The sequence below is a fragment of the Synchiropus splendidus genome, chromosome 2 (assembly GCF_027744825.2).
Source record: "Synchiropus splendidus isolate RoL2022-P1 chromosome 2, RoL_Sspl_1.0, whole genome shotgun sequence".
Lineage (NCBI taxonomy): Eukaryota > Metazoa > Chordata > Actinopteri > Syngnathiformes > Callionymidae > Synchiropus > Synchiropus splendidus.
In genome coordinates, this window is record NC_071335.1 from 16,930,756 (window position 1) to 16,947,758 (window position 17,003).

Consider the following 17,003-nt stretch of genomic DNA (forward strand, 5'->3'; position numbering starts at 1 on the left):
AACCGTCGTGTTTGCTCCAGAACTCGATTGATGGTGGAAAGAAAACGTCCAACATGTTCTCACAAAATGAAAACCATCTGGATATAAATCCTACTATTATATGAGAGGAATGCAGCGCAGCTGGTTTCACCTAAACCAGTTCAGGATCTATATTTAATAGCCGCCTTTTATTATATTGTGACTCCCTCAGACAAGTATTGAAACCCTGAAGGTATTGGATAAAACACACTGACTCAGGCTCAGTAGAGTGACACTGTATTAACCCCAATGAAAACCTGACAATGATAAACAAAGAATCACAGTCATCAAAACAGGACTGCTGAATAGAAAAATCATACACATTTCATACACATTTCCCATGACATTGTTGTCATTCTATAATTCCAACTGACAGTGCCACATCTAGTATCAATACAGGGTTGAAAAATGACCGTTTTGCTGCCTAAAGTTTGAGTTTAGCTGCAACACAGAATCACTTTTTGTTTGCACAACTGCGGACTGTTTGCTGTCTCATCCTCTGCACCGACATTGAGGGTGGTTAATGGGGAACAGAAAGAAATGTGGTGCTGAAAGACCTTGTGTTTACATCGCACGCACACTTCCATTGGCCCCAGATATCATGTGAGTCGAGAAACCTGGGTTATTTCCCCCGGCATGGATCTGGATGAATGGAAATTGTGTGAAAATTGTGAATTTTAAATTTGCTTTTAAAAACTTTTTCCACTTTTTCTTGAGTTGGGCTTCTAGACCTCCAGGTTCCTCAGTGTCACCCAAGGACTGAAAGTGTCCATAGATGCTGTGATGTATGGAAACTTTCACTCATGTGTTTGTACCATATTGCATCATCGTAACATAGTAAAGTACTAAATGCAAACACCTCAACGTCCTTTTTGTTTTCAATACATCAAATCACGGTCGTACCTGTTTAAAAGACCATTGTTTGGACGCTAAATATGGTCTCAATAAAGTTAAATCTCACTAAGCAAACCCACAAATATCGTAAAAAGCTATCTTCAGCTACTAAACATGTCCGTCGGCACCATACATACAGTACACTAGCTAGCCACTCTCAGAAACTGACGCGACAAGCTAACTGCTTGTATTTACATTTCACTTTATTGCTTTGGTATTTACTTTCGACTAGCATAATCTCTCTGAGAGATGCTCAAACACATGCATTCAAATGGCTACGCCGCCTCATTCACTAATACATTCAAACAATACAGTAATGAACTCGAACCACTGAATTGTTTTTTCGGCAGTCTTGATAAAGGTAGGTCAAGGTGACCCCAAGAGAATTCTAAGTAACAGTTTGACAGATAAACACACTCAGACACAAGCAAACAAACAAATAAACTTTGTTTGAAAGGAGCAAATATATTTGGAACATCTTATTCCAGAGTCACATGTCTGGTCAAAAGGAATGCTCATGTCACGTCTGGTGGCTCGGTACAAAACAAGAACTGTATTTTTCGGACTTTAAGTCTTTTAAGTGCCACTGGTCCTGCGACTTATACTCAGGTGCGACCTGTATATCTTGCAAGTTGACTGTATGTCACAGACAACATAGTTAACCACCTCAAAACTAGAAAAACATTTTAGCTGTGCTTAGCATTTAGCTTCGGCACCTAGTAGCTAACCATCGCGGTCAATGAATTTGTATATTTCACACTCCCTATGTGACAGTTTGGACAAGTCACAAACAAATTTGATGGAAGATGCCGACCAAAGGCAACAAATGGCAGCCATGTTTATTCTATTAAAAATGAATGCAGTAAAGCTTTGATAGCATGCTAAAGAGGTTAGCAATATTAATGATGTCGAAAGTTGTTCTATCATCCTCACTTTTTTGCTTTGAAGTGTGTTTTTATGGCATTACTAGTCTCAATAAAATAACATGAAAATGAACCACTCTCAACTCAACAGTGCCAGTCCATATACTCTTCATTATAAACTAGAAAACTCGCTTCAATTCATGTGGCGTCATTCCTCCGGGACATGGTCAAACTGACTGGAACCAGCAGACCATGTGGGTGCGACCACACTGTGGCCCGGGCCCTTGACTCTGGCAGTGCACCTCTGCACTCTGCTACCAAAAGGACAACTCCTTTTTCCAGTGACTACAGTAACGCTGCCACCAAGTGTCGGTCCTTGGTCGTTACAGGCGGGCGGAACCTTGACAACTCGTGGCTCAATGACGCTTGACAAAGACAAAAATTCATTTAAAATTTGAATCAACCAAGTCAAAACCTCGGTTCATAAATGGGATAATGCTGCCATCTACATGTCAAACGGGATCACTACACGGGTGAATTTCAGCCTGGGGCACCATCACAATGGTAGCACGTGATTATATATATATATATATATATATATATATATATATATATATATATATATATACTTTATCTGCATTTTTCAGAGCCATTTTGATAATCAGCAGCGGCTGTGATTGTATTCACTCAGTCCGGACGTAAACTTCACGTTCATGAATGACAAACAGAGTAAGATTATTTAATATCACTTTATTAGAGGAACCACAAGGACTTTAAAAGAAGGTTATACAGCGCTGTACATCTCGGAGCCGAACAGAGACGTGATTGTCGTGTTCCCTCCCTTTAAATACAATTCTTCTTAAATGTACTATAACTTTATCATGATACAGTGGTACAATAAAAGCTTGTGTAACTGGTCCTGCAGCTGTTCCCCCGATATGTAAATCTCGTTTGTGTTGGGACTGTTCACTCCTCTGTAATCTTTCCAAAATAGGAAAATAACAGTTGAAAAAAAAAAGCCTATATCCTGCTGAGTTCCTCCACTCCCAACTCACTCACACGTTTGAGAGAAGAAGAAGAGAGAGAGAGCGATAGAAAGGGGAAACGGATACAATTGTCATGGTCTGAAGGCTGATCCATGATGAAGATGGACACCATTTTGAAGTGCCGAGCAGCACGGGATATATGTATAATGCACTTTCTGCTTCCTCCACTCCTCCTCTTCCAGAGTTCTCACTTCCACAGCTGTGTGCTCAACGTCTGCCCGGACCCTGGGGCTGCCCACCCGCCCATCGCTGTCGGGGGCTGAGCGAAGGCCATCTGACCGCCGGCGCCGTTCAGAGCCAGACCTGACATTTGCTGGTTCACCTGCGGGGAGGGAGAAGTCCCTGTGAAAACCTGTTGCCTTTGTCCAGCAAGACCAATGTCCTTCAGTCATTTTTCTCCAACAACATAACAAGGCACAATCGGTAAGAAAGTCATTAAAAAAATGTATAAATGAAGGCTGTATGTAAGGTTGCCATACCTGACCCATGTTCCACTGAGCTTGCTGGCCCGGCTGAATGGCATACATTCCCTGCGCCGGGACCATGCCTGAGGGCATAGCGCCACCCTGAGGAGCCATCATTCTCGGAGCCATTCCCATCATGCCGCCAGCAGGTGCGTTTCCCATGAAGCCGTTGGGCATCGTCATTCCCACCATCATCCCGGGACTCGGCCCCATCATGGCGGCGGCGCCGCTCTGAGCCATCATGGCTCCCATGACCGTCGTAGGGGGCATGGCTGCTCCCATGCCTGGGAAGGCCTGGTAACCGGCCGCCGCCTGGACTGGAAACTGCATCTGAGCTGGACCCATGAACATGCCCGCTGAAAAGAGGCGGAGAGGTGAGGAAACGTGTGACTGAAAATGCATTTTAAAAAAGAATATTGTCAGGAGAATATTGCCGACTGGCTGGATTTAATTTAAATGACAATGTTGACAATTCTTCAGCTCAATTGGACAAATATGGTTCCTGACAGACCAAGCACAGCCTCAAAGGAGGCAAAGAGTTGACAAACATTGAGAGTGTTTGCCCTTTGGCACTGCAGGAGGTTCGTGTGTGGGTCGGCATGGTTGTGGCATGTCAATCTTGCCAGGAACCACCAACAGAACCATGAAGACTGATCCCCGCAATCTTACCAGCAGGAGCCTGCTGCGACATGCTGCTGGTCCCATACAGAGAGAGGATGGAGTCCTTGGACAACGGTTTCTTCGCACTGTCATCTGTTTTAGCTGCGCTGCTGCTTTCACTGAACAAGTCCAGCTCCCCGGGTCCTGATCCAGAACTGACGGGCGGTGCTGCTGCTGCGGCGGCTGGAGCTTGTGTCGGTGTACTTGCCGCACTACTGGAACTCACCTAACATGGGATGAGAAATGGAGAGCGTCATACAGAGGGACTATCGCTGTAACACAGGCAAAACACGCTCAAGGCTGGAATAGGAAATGGTTTCTCAATCGTAACAAGCACACTTTCATGAGTCAGCGATATATCCTGCTTACTCGACTGAACTTTACAGACACTGATTCAGTTCTGTAGTGCAGAGCATCAATCCGGATTTAAAGTAGGGCTGGTCAATCCATTGAATTTTTATCAGGATTACGATTCTGAAAACATGATTATCATCCTGAAACAGTTATTGAGCCGAACACCCGTCTCCACAGCTTCTCTCAGTTTGTCCCGATGCACCCAAACGCTGCACCACGCTTTGTCCCCGTGAAAACTGACTGGTGGGAGGCGGCTTTAGAAGGCACAGTGAGCTCTCAACACACAGGGAGCCCTTCAGCACGAAGCTCTGCCTGTCAGCCGGCGAGCTCGGGGCATGGTGGACGACAACATTAGCCACTGTTAGCTACCGACTCGGTCGTATGTACAAAGCCGGCATGTTTTCCAGCATTAGAACCTCCGAGCAGCAGACGCTCATCCAGCGTTCTGAGTCACAGCAGCAGTGATGGCTGCTTGTTGGCGATATAATATAGAAGTTTTCTAATCAAAGGAGTGACTTCTTCTCTCTTGGTCTCATGAAAAATGACAAAAAAAACACTTGGACAGAACGTGAAATCACTGCTTACAGCATCAGAACCACAGAAAAATCTCTGCAGCCCAGACAAGTGCCTGCTCAACTAGCAATATTGTCTCCACCATACATATTAGAGAGAAACATTTAACCTACATGACGAAGGTTAAATATACCTGTTAAATTATCATTCATATTTTACCCACTGTTTTATTGTAGTTAGTTTGTAGAAAGTTAGATGACAGCAAAATATTGAATAATCCTGATGATATGAATTTTTCTGTGCCTCATACATAAAGCATGTTTACGTTTAGCTCACTCATTAATCCCCAGTGCCAAATCTGGACTGCAGCATTGTTTACCTGAGAGAACTGAGTTGCTGGTGTGGATGCAGGAAGTGGGTTGGAAACCATTGGTCCGAATATATCCAGGTCATTGTTGCTCTGGCTTGTGCTCATGCTACCATTGTTAGTCGTCGCTGCAGCTGCTGGTACATCTGGATCGGCAGCGGGGGAAAGAGAGGGGGGGGTCAAGACAGGAAAGGAAGGCTGAATTAGACTGAAGCTTGAGTCGCCGCCATTAAGAAACCAGAGTTAATATATCCTGAAATGTGATTGAGTGGATCCAAAAGAATGTTCTGATCCTGGCTTGGACTAGTTCATGGAGCTCTGATTCTGCATATGCTTCAAGATCTTGCACATTCGGATTAGACAAAAGTGCGGGGCTAAGCTCAGCTTATAGTCATGATGTAATCTTTGCTGACTGCTATGTTATTGAATTACATTTGCCTTTAAGATGATAAAAATGAACATCAAAGTGGCTGCAATGGCATCCATTAAATGTGTGTAGTGAAAACAGAAGGCTAGATTCCAACACGTAGTGACACTGAAGTAGCACTCACCAAGTCCTAGTAGGTTCACAGAGGGCTCTGTGGTCTTTGCTGGGCTAATTTTGGGAACTGGCCTTGACTCCTCGCTCTGGAAAAGTAGCACAAAACAGTTAAAAATGAAATCCGGACAACAAACTCACGTGGCTCCGTGGAGGTAACCGTGATACCTTAGTGTAAGATGAAACCTCGCTCACTCGATCAGGCTCCTTCTCTTTCTTATTGTCTTTAGGCTGAGAGCACAGGTGAAGTCGGGGAAAAAAAACAAAGAGCATGTAAGTAGAAATTTGCGGAAACAGGTTTCCGTTAGGTTGCGCAATTAATATATACAAACAAACCTGACTGACTGCAAACAGTCAAACCGAGTACACAGTGATTGACATCACTTACACTTCCGCCGTTGGTCATGTTCCTGCTGTAGTATTTCTTCTTCTCATATTTATCCCTGATGAAGAATTCAACAGCTCTGAGAGAGACGTTAAAGGATGCAACAAGGAAGCAAGAAGAAATTGTTTCACACAACGTTCAGTACAGTACAGCAGAGACAAAGATGCAGACTGTTAGAGCCTCTGAGTGTCTCACTAATACAGCGCAGCCATGTTGTTGGGGAGAGAAACTACATGCAGCGGAGCTACAATTCAGCTTGCTGCTAGTTCGACCACTCTCATGGTGAGTGCCGTGACGGCTGTTTAAACTATGAGTGCTTTGAGTAAAAGCAGCTGCAAAAGCTGGTTTTACAAACTACATTTCCTCAGGGACAGAGAAGTCGTGTGTGCAAGCCTGTAGTTGTACAAACTAAATTTGCTTCCCTAACACACGATCAATATGCTAACTATAGAAGCACTGAGAAGTGCTTACATAATGAGCGCAGCTTACAGTCGTATCTATGAAACAACTTCCATAACTTGAGAGCTGTGATGGTGCTCACCCACCATAACGAATTTTGTCGGCTCACAGCAAGAGAAATACCTTTACTGGAAATCCAACCAGTGATCTTAGCTCTGCTGCAATGTTCGCTAGCAGCACACACCAGGACTCTCACCAGGATTTCTTTCCTCAAAGAGAGTAATATGGGGCAAGGACACGCCAGGCAGTGAAGGATACTGGTCTGTCTGAGGTCTTCTGAAGCTTTCCGGAAGGTTGGCCTCGTAAAGCTGTCTGGCTCTGGTGTTGCCCATGTCCTGTATGCTCTGGTGAAACAAACACACACAGCCAACATAAACCCGGAGCCCAGAAAACTATAGGTTGTAGGTATAGGTTATAGGTTGTTCATTTATAGTTGGTTCTCAGCCATTGTGTTTGTCACAGTTGCTAATGTATAAGAAAAACATTCGCTACAACCAGCTGATCCACCTTAAACTGCCATGATGATCCTCACTAGTCACACCTATCCATTTCATGTCCTCATTCACCACAACCAATGGTTGTCTTCTGTCCTCTGCAATATCCTCACTACGACTGTAGCAACATCAGCACTTCCTAAACTTTTACCATGTAAAGTAAAACAACCACCTACACTACCAGACAAAAGTCTGGAAACACCTTCTCATTCACTGTTTTATTCTTTATTTCTGCTACTTTATATATTGTACATACTGAAGACATTAAATACAGGAAGCGACATATAAAGAAGAATATGTTTTGTATTTCACTACTACTCAAAGTAGCCACCATTTGCTTAGTAGACTTGGCCTTCTTAATGAGCTTAATGATGTTGTCACCTGTTGGAAAACCATTTCAGGTGACAACATCATGAGACGCATCACGAGAATGTCACGAGTGTGAGAAGCAGTGATCAAAGCTTGTTTTGAAGAATGTTAAATATAAAACAGTTAACTACATACTTCCACATGCGTTTGTTCATCGCTGTGATGCCTTCAGTGAAATCTGCAACGTCATGAAATCGTGAGAATAAAGATAAAATGAGAAGGTACAACTGCTGCTGGTACAATACGGCAATGGACACAGTGTGACTCATTGGAAATCGTCTTCATCGCATTACGGAAATGACCTCCTGCATGACAGACTAATTATGCTGTTGAACTAAACGTTTACATGGTTTGTGAACATTATCGTCACTAGCACTACACTTGCAGATCCGAATGAATGAAGACAGACAGCATGTGGACGTTGCAGCTCATCCCCCACGAGACGTGTGCGATCACAGGACAGTTCATCTTCCCAGGCCTCCAGTATTGTGAACAAAGCACCGATACTTGATACTGTGAAACAACTACTGTACAGTACATCAATTAAATCTGGGTTAAACACTGCATCTCAATGGAGACACAGCTGCATTTAACTGCCAGTGTTCAAGTCAGAAACTGAAAGATTCAATTGTTTGTGTCATAATTCATTGCTACATTTCCTTATGCTACAGGCTTATGGGGAAAAAAACCTTAACCACAACTCACTTAAGTCTTGACTGTTTTCAAATACACGTGTAGTCCTGACAGGCAAACATCTATTGTGCTGTTGAAAACTAAACATGTGACATGTCTTTTGTGAGCAGATTTGGGCGGGGAAGTGTCTAGCAAACTCAATATCATGGGCAGAAACAATAAAAGCCGGTAAACAGCAGTGTGAATATTCTAGCACAGAGCTTGCTCTTCTTGTTAGAAAACCTGTGAAGGAGTTGGCTCAGCCGGAGTATTCAAACAAGCCGCAACTGTTCACTAATGCTTTTGAAAAATCAGGGTGCCCAAAACACTGTATCAGCTGACTTTCATTCAAAACTGCAGCCACATCAAAGAAGGTATCGGTGTATTTTTCCACAGGCTATCATTCATTCTACTTGGAAAGAAGGTGATTCAAATTCAATCCAGGAGACTAATTTAATCATTCATGGTTCCACCTTATCTGTCCACATGGCAGGGATCCTAAATATTTTTGGGAATGTTGCCGGAGAGCTTTGTCTTTTGGCTATCTCTCCTACGTAACCTCAAATACAGACGTGATTTTTTTTTTAGTTTGACATTCTTGTACAGTGTTTACGGTTGTTACATAACAACAATGGGATCCAGGTGAATACAACAGAACCATTAGGATTTGTTCCATTTCGCCATGTCCCCCAATGTCTAAATGGAATTGCAGATGGCGCAGCATTAGCCATACATACGTGTGAAGACATTAGGCCCCATGTGTTTGCAAACCAAATTGCTAGTTCCTGAACCTTATAATTAGGAAAAGAATCACAGAAATAGCACCCTCTGCATTTCCATAAACAAATGACGCATTCATGACACCAAGATTCATCTCAAGTCAGAAGGCTCTGTCGCAAGACTTATGTTTTAATTCAAGAATACACAGACTTTAACTGAATATAAAATGTAACAGTCCACACTTTAGAACGTTTTGTTTGCACATGATGAGACTTTCCGCTGACTGATCCCAGTCATACAAAGGCAAGAGTCTGTCCAGTTTCATGAGATAAATTTCTTCTGCAAGAAGACAGAAGTAACGGCAAACTCGAGGTGCAGGGGCCAAATCTAGGCGCTCATGTCAATCCCAAGGCCTTTAAGAGCAGTACCAATACTTATTTAAACCACATCAGTGACTATGGGTGAGGAAAATTGTCCATAAACTTCCAAAAGTCTCTGCACTCCATCCTATACACAACCTACACAGGATAAAGATGCTGATGTTTTCCAACATGGCAGGTTTATCCTGAAACGCATGAGTATGATCCCCTCTCTGCTAACTCCTGATCCAAACCTCAAGGCTATTGAACTTGCCTGCTCAGCTAACGTTAACCAATTGGCTTGCTGCTCCCTCACAGGGAGATCTACCTCCAGGAACTCCAGACTGATGTCTGTCCCATGAGGACTTACAAACCTGGTGCAAACAACAGGAGGATTTGAAATTACTAGTTGTTATTCAGAAGAAAACGCATAGCTGATAGCTCCAAAAAATAAATACAGTGGTACCTCGGTTCTCGACCACATTTCCTTCCAGACGGCTGTTCGAGAAGCAATTTGTTTGAAATCTGAATCGATTTTTCCCATTACAATGAATGGAAAAAGAAATAATGCGTTCCAAGCCTTAAAATAGGCCTTTGTCGGAGTGAATGTAGAGTGTCTGCTGCAGGTGCGCTGTTCCTCTATGTGTGTGGCCGCTGCATGTGGGAGGGGTTGCCGAGTGTGTGACGTCTCTCCAGAAGTGAAGAGGTGCCCGGTGCGTGTCCAGCTCTGAATGTGCGCTTCTGTGCAGTTTGGCTGTGACAAAGTCATAAACCAAGTCACGCTCTGTCCCAGACTCGCCTCATCCCTGTCCCAGCTCCAGCCCACAACAGGACATCAAACCCTGGAGTGGTGTGGAGAGCGAGCACCTCCCCTGTGACACTCTACCACGGTCCAGTGCGGAGACAGGAAAGGTTTTACACCTCAATATGAAGAAAAAACAGTCAGTAAATGGAGCTAACAGGACACGTCTGCATACAGAGGCTGCGTTATACACAATAACAAAGCGCGTTGTGGGTCAGCTGATCGGTCCGCGCAGGTTATGTTTTTCCTGCTTTTTCGGGGGCGTTTGGGTTCTGGATTTTCGTTTGAAATCCGAACCAAAAAAATCTCGAAATTTTTGTTCGAACTCCGTTTTGTTGGAATTCCGGGACGTTCGAAAACCGAGGTACCACTGTACATTGAACTACTGCTATAGTGACTCAGGGTCCATGGTGAACAGCAGGTGAACAATAGCATCACACTTTGATGAAAAAATACAGGAGTCATAACACTCCCACCTACTTGACTGAGGTTGCGTTGTTTACCTGGATTTGATCTGAGGTCCACTGATCCAGATTGACAGACTTGACTCTAGATATGTGAACTCCGAGGTTCCTGTGGATGCCAGCACACCGAATGCAGATAAATACTCCCAGATTCCAGGATGCCCATCTTGGACCTGGGAACAATGAAAATAAAAGACATCGGAATTATTTTGAAGACTGGAAAACGACCACAGTTTACAGCATGTAGCTGTGGTCTCCTTCATGGTGAAGACATGGTGAGAGAGGCGGCAGGAAACGAGACCTCCGGTGCTTTTGTAGGTTTAGAGAAGTTAGCTCGCTTGCTAGCCACTTAGTTTAGCTTCAAGATGTCAGCTGACTACAAGGTTTAAACCCCCTTCGTTGGCTTATGTGTTGTTAAAGTGAGGCCGGCGCTCACATGCCGGCGCTATACAGTTGGTAAAAACGTGGTATCATTGGTGAAAGGGATGAACAAACGTAACACCTTTCGCCTCGCAGTCGGCGCAGTACTTGTTGTCGTCTTCTCGCAGCATTTTGGACAGGATGGCCTGGTGCTGCTCGTTCAGCTTCTGGGCCTTTTCTCTCTCCGAACGGGTCGTCATGTTCGCGGCGGGAGCGGCACTTGGTTTGCTTTAAAACCTTACTTGGACCTCTCGACAATCGTGTGAGGTTTGGGATAAAATAACATATCAATCGAGCGAGCGCCTCCGAGAGCGACGAGGTAAAACCCGGAACCGGAATCTCCACTCCGCCCACTGGATGCCGAGTAGTGACGCGGCGGGCAAACCGGATTGGTGAACGACACTGACGTCATAAGACGCAAGCCCGATTTCAGAATCAGGTTTTGACTCATTTACTTTTTGTCTTCCTTTTTTTTTTCAACACATAAGAAATATTTGTAGCATCAATCTGGATGTTTCAGCGGTTTGTCAGAATTTAATGTAATTTTGTGTTTCATATTTTAATGGGTCTATTATGGGTCTATATGGGGGTTGTTTTCCTCCCTTATACGCCTACAGCGTTTCGTGGTAATTATGAAATAAATTCTATCCAATGCACAACCATTCTAATAATGGATAATAATGGAATCTACACATGCAATTGAGTCTGATCTTTACTATAAAACTAGGTCAGGCTGCCACCGTTCTATGTAAAAGACCAAAAACCCTGCGTCTTTAGTTACCTGTGTAAATGCAACATCAAACAAACCCATGTAATATGGTTCATAACACTGTAGAATATAAACATATTGTATTGATAAAGATATAATGACCCCACAATGAAAAGTATCAAGCAAATGTTGCAAATTCTTAAAAAAATGTTTAATAACTGAAAGCATTTGCCGCTCTGACTCAATTTACATGAACAAAATGTGTTACGAAATAATTTTTTTAACTCCATGAACAACCAGAAACAAGATCAAGCAAAGACATACAGTATATAGTAGTATGATTAGAACTTCAGCAAAAGGTTTCCAAGCGAATCTTGAAGTTATTCTCCTGGTGCCTGACTGCTATTCCAAACCGCAGCAGTATCTCCACGTATGGCGGCCAGAACGTTGAATCTACAGTGATGTACGGGTCGTGTGGCGAGTTCTGGAACTGGTTAATCAACAGCTGTAAAGAGGAAAAAAAAGTGGAGAAGATGTCGCTGGTATGAAGGGGTCAAAATGACCACTACACACTGACCGAGCATCACCTTTATTTATTGAGAGGTGTAATAAATAATTAAGTGTGAATAAAGTCCACATCAAAACCAACCCCGGTTCAGAGTACAGACAAAATAAACAAGTTAACTATTAACCATATCCGATCACATAAACAAGTCAAGAGCAAAGGGATGAGCAAAATATATTTATCTTGGCTGTTTCGGTCCAAGTCCAGAAGATACTACACCTACCTGCAGGATATCATTCAGGGATAGCAGGTCCTCACTTGTTTCGTCTTCTACATCCTGCAACATGAAATAAAGTTTTCTTGAAGGAAAAAACAAGATGTTGCAGAGAGTAACTGGTAAAAAAGAGATGAACACCTTCTTCTTCTTGTAGTTGGAGCTGGATTCATTCTGAGGAGCAGGAACATGATTATTCAGAACTTCTCCAAGGGAGTCCAACAACTTCTTTTGGTAGAGTTCCATCTTCTTGATTTTATCTCGCATGTCCTGCAATAAACTGTCAAAACTGTTACATGCATATAAAGTAAGCAGATTTGGAAAGACTTACAGCAGATACTTTTTAAATGTTGGACATAACCACTGTTATAAATCCGGGCATCAATAGTAGAATATTTGCTTCATAAACCAGTCTTTGCTCCTCTGCCATCTGGTGGCATCAGAGGTGCTTCCATCATCATACCTGTTTACAGATTGGTTTTTTCTTTCCATTTGGAGACGCTTAAAGTGATCGGTCACCGCTTCTAGGACTTGCTGCTTCTCTTTGAGCCATTTGCATTCTCTATTTAAAAAATAGGAGCCAAGAAACAAGCCAAACACAATCAGAAAACAGGGACAAAATATATTTTATACCAACAGTAAAATCTAAATGTGAAACAATAACATGAACTTACACTTCCTTTGTTTCTGCCAGTTTGTTTCGCTTGGCTTCACAGCAAGCTACCACCATCTCAAGTTCAGAACACAGCTTCACCATCTGTGGAATTAAAAAACAAGTGCACGATGGAAAATTATGCACCAACAAGTTATTATAAATATCAATTGACAATAGACATGGAAAAACATGGAAATCTAATATTTTCTGCTATTTAGTCAGGATACGTTTTAAATCTTATTTCCTCCTAAACTCTTGGTCTGGGAAGAGAGATCTTTGCTGCACATCTGACATTTTATCTCATGACATTGTTTGATAAAGGAAAACAAACCTCTTCCTTCCCAGCTTTGAGTAACACTTCTGAATTCGTTGTCAACACTGAAAGAGCATCAAAAGCATGACATACATATAGGATTTAGTAACATAAAGGTCAAAGTAGGAAAGTATAGAACACATTCACAGACTCACATTTGGGCTCCTCACTCATCCACTGGTTTAGTTCTGCCTCTGTTGCCATCAGCCTGTTCACTGACTTCAGAAAACAAATTAATAAAGTTGAATGTGTTTGATAAATGTTTGAATGCTCGTGGTGCTAAATATCTGTGGCTGCATGGCCAAGTGATACAATGTCACTGCAAGAATGTTTGGTCACATGAGACAGCATAACACCATCAGAGGAAGTTTATTGAACATAAGTCAACTAAACACGAAGCATTTCTTTATTTAACAAAGCGTTTTTGTCTTACTACTTCGCACGGGTTTTGCCAGTCGGCCTCCGTGAGTATTATCTCATTCTGGATCTGGAACAGAGATCAACAAAATGTCATGCGTTGCGCCAAATAAAACCAGCGGCCGAACGCAGCGGACATTATCAGCACCTTTTCCAACTGCGCAAACTGCTGCTCGCACTGAAGGAGAAGCTCCGTCTGAGCAGCTTCGGACAGTTGGTTAGCTCCATCCTCGTCAGCCTGGAGACACGGGCGATCAGAGAGTGAAAAGTCAACCGGCGGTTAATATTTGACAATTTCAACACGGACAAACGGAGAATGTACACAGAACGGCGGCCTTACCATCATCTTCACAACACTTCGATGACAGGCATAAACAAACAGATCGTTTCCAAAATAGCGCCAATATGTGTCGTCACTTCCGTGTTTGAGCACACTGTTGCGGGGCGTCGCTGCTGCGCAGAGTTGCGCAGCAAAGCTCAAAATTTAATTTTCTCAATCGTCAAGCGTATTTATTTGTATTATTTATACTTTTCAAGTTGTGGAAAAATATAAATTATAAAAAAAGAAGCGCCTTGAAGTTAAAAACGTTGTCCCTCTACCCTTCAGCGCAGCCCCTCGCTCCATCCCCACTCACCCGTCACCACTGAATCCTTAAAGGAACAGAATAAACATAAACGCTGAACGTTATATTATTATTAGTAGTAGTAGTATTAGTACTAGTATTAGTATTATTAGTATTATAAACATACCATTAATCCAAAAAGGTGTCTGCAAATACAAACGTGCATGGATCATATAATCCCTGACATTATTTTTTATATAATCCATGCAGTGCCATTTCATCAGTTTGGACAGCCCCAACAGCCAGAGATCAATCCTGGATGACCGTTGACCTATACAGCAGTCTGTAATGAAATAATAAATATCTATTTAAATGCCCTAATAATCATGGGACGCGTTTCTGGTTCAGCATGAAAGAATTATGGACATGGAACCTTGTCGATACAACATTTCATTTTCAACATGTTATTGAATGGTCACTTCCTGTGTGTCACTTTATTCCTCCATATTCCTTGGCCGAGAAAAGACAAAGTGCTATCTTTTAAACACGATCATGTGGTTCATCAGATTTGAATTAGTGTTGCGAGAAATAAAGTGACACTGCGCTTAACTAGTAACTCCAAAGAGATTGAAAAATATGATTAGACAGTATCAGGTGAGCAGGAACAAACACTATATAAACTGTGGTTTCATACGATTTATGTTTAATATTCAAAGGCCAACAAGCCATGCTTTCTGTTCGAGAAGAAAAAAAAAAACAAAATACTGGAAGAATGTAAACAATATTCCTGCAATAATTTTAAATAAAGAAAATATTTTTTTCTTTTAGTTGTCTTTCCCAGAACAGAAAGTCACTACTTACATAGAACTGCCACGTTATCTCAACGTCTGCAGTTCTCATTTCAACCAGCAGAGGCTCCTCTTTCACAAACTAAAGCTGCGTCGACTCCTATTTCGATGTCCAGAGAGCGAACGCTTGAAAACAGCGGCGCAAAGCTTTACCCATCCGCCTCCAATGATATCGATAGCATTCAATAATTCATAGCTCCATCAGGCCTTACATATGTGGCGGTTCCGTGACAACCTTCGGATATCCATTTCCAGCCAAACCGTTTCTATTAAATATGATTTAATAATCCAGCGGCGCCTCCTCTGCAGCCGCTTGTTTACCTTTAATTCACACACTGCGCCCGCCCCCCACTACCCCGCCCCCACTCCTCTGCTGCTGCCTTGTAATCATGTTGATCTATTATTTAGTGCTACAAAACTAAATTAGCAATTAAATCCAAACAGTCAGACAGTCTCTCGCTGCGAGTGAGATTTTCATCTAGTGGACACGTGGCTGCGAACAGTCTGAGACAATATATTTAGTGCTGTTATGTTCGCTGCCCCGTGTTTTCCGCTACATCTCTAAATCACACAGCCCTGCTTATTTGAATGATCAACTAGGATTTGATTAATATGCAAATTTCCAGACAAACCGCTCCGTTCGAGCCTTCAGCGCAGCCTAATTAATCAACAGTTAAAGGAAATTAATACATACATCAATTCTGTCAGGAACATGCTTAGTTCAATCGCCCGTAAAATTGAAGTTTGAAGTATTAACTGGCTCCACAGGAAGGTTATGATTAAAACTCTGCTATTCGGCTCCATTTAGATATATGGAGTCATTTAACTGCAGGCAAATATAGAGTCGCTCTCGCGGCTCTTTATATTCATTACATAACGTTGTAAATATAATGCAGAACTGAAATAAAATTAGCGACGATCATATTACAATGTGAAGAATTGCTTCGTTTATAATTGTTTTTTTCTCGATCCAAAATGATTTAAATATTTTCCTCCCATTTCCCTTTATTTCAACATACACAGAGTAATCTCTTACTATTACATGGAATTTTTTTTTTTTAATCAACAAATGGGAAGCCATCTCTCAGTGCTGTCACTCGAGCAGAGAGTGTTTTGCACCTGAGACTTTCCCTCACTGACCAAGGATAGCAGAACAACACACAGGAGAGGAGCGCGGGGAGGAGATGACACACAGAGGGGGACCCTACTATTGTTTCAGTAGGGACTCATGCATCAAACTTCAATTTTCCGGACGATTGAAGTAGTGATTTTTTTCCCCATCTTGAAGTGAAATACTGAAATACACTTAAGACCTCCAGATTAATTACCACCATGGGGTCCCTCAGATGGTAGTATTACTTATCAGTGGGCCGCCTGACCAGTGCTCATAAAATAAACAAGGGGAATCCATAAACTTAGGCTGCCTTAACACTCCCCTTTCATAAATATGCTTGATTCAGACCACACACACGCACGCGCTCACACACTCCATGGAAATGTTGTCCATATTTCATATTTCGCCAAAACAGCAATGTGGCTGTAGTTAAGTACTATAACAAATAATAATTTTATTCATTTGTTTATTTGTTTTAATTTAGGTGCAAAAAGTATTCTAAGGGCCACATGAGGCCCTTTTGACAGCAGAATGTAGACTCAGTGAGGCCTATTTTTAGAATTCTCAAATGCTTTATTGGAAAATAACTCAAAATAGCATCAACATTATCTCAATTTTTCCGGGCCACATGATTGTCTAAAATCATATAAACAAATTTCCCCCAAAATATTTTACAATGCTTTGATTTTCGTTATATATTTGACTTATTTTTGTATTTAGTCTTATTTAAGTGAATCTCTGTGC

The 17,003-nt window shown here is 42.2% G+C and overlaps 2 protein-coding genes across 2 annotated transcripts; both read right to left on the reverse strand.

Moving 5' to 3' along the window:
- Nucleotides 1-2,529: 2,529 nt before the first annotated feature.
- LOC128754067 (stromal membrane-associated protein 1-like) lies at nt 2,530-11,208 on the reverse strand. Its single transcript, XM_053856393.1, has 10 exons — nt 10,944-11,208; nt 10,481-10,614; nt 6,820-6,905; nt 6,106-6,181; nt 5,886-5,948; nt 5,731-5,806; nt 5,192-5,325; nt 3,955-4,171; nt 3,301-3,641; nt 2,530-3,143 (listed from the first exon to the last, which is right to left on the reverse strand). The coding sequence occupies exons 1-10, from the start codon at nt 11,059-11,061 to the stop codon at nt 3,009-3,011; spliced, it is 1,380 nt and encodes a 459-aa protein (XP_053712368.1). The 5' UTR covers nt 11,062-11,208; the 3' UTR covers nt 2,530-3,008.
- A 598-nt stretch (nt 11,209-11,806) lies between these two features.
- LOC128754568 (centromere protein K-like) lies at nt 11,807-14,140 on the reverse strand. The gene is made up of 10 exons (XM_053857277.1): nt 14,075-14,140; nt 13,883-13,972; nt 13,751-13,804; nt 13,473-13,536; nt 13,336-13,382; nt 13,024-13,106; nt 12,813-12,911; nt 12,491-12,629; nt 12,359-12,412; nt 11,807-12,075 (listed from the first exon to the last, which is right to left on the reverse strand). The coding sequence occupies exons 1-10, from the start codon at nt 14,078-14,080 to the stop codon at nt 11,920-11,922; spliced, it is 792 nt and encodes a 263-aa protein (XP_053713252.1). The 5' UTR covers nt 14,081-14,140; the 3' UTR covers nt 11,807-11,919.
- Nucleotides 14,141-17,003: the final 2,863 nt, after the last annotated feature.

Bases quoted from the DNA above. Each gene is read 5' to 3' on its own strand.
- LOC128754067 (XM_053856393.1), bottom strand. From the start codon at position 11,061: ATGACGACCCGTTCGGAGAGAGAAAAGGCCCAGAAGCTGAACGAGCAG. The intron at 6,906-10,480 runs GTAAACAACGCA...TTGTTTCACCAG, and splicing joins GGACCTCAGATCAAATCCAG to AGCATACAGGACATGGGCAA. The intron at 6,182-6,819 runs GTATCCTTCACT...CGTCTCTCTCAG, and splicing joins AGAAGACCTCAGACAGACCA to AGCTGTTGAATTCTTCATCA.
- LOC128754568 (XM_053857277.1), bottom strand. The intron at 12,413-12,490 runs GTGTTCATCTCT...TTCATGTTGCAG, and splicing joins CCAACTACAAGAAGAAGAAG to GATGTAGAAGACGAAACAAG. The intron at 12,076-12,358 runs GTAGGTGTAGTA...TCCTCTTTACAG, and splicing joins CCCTGAATGATATCCTGCAG to CTGTTGATTAACCAGTTCCA.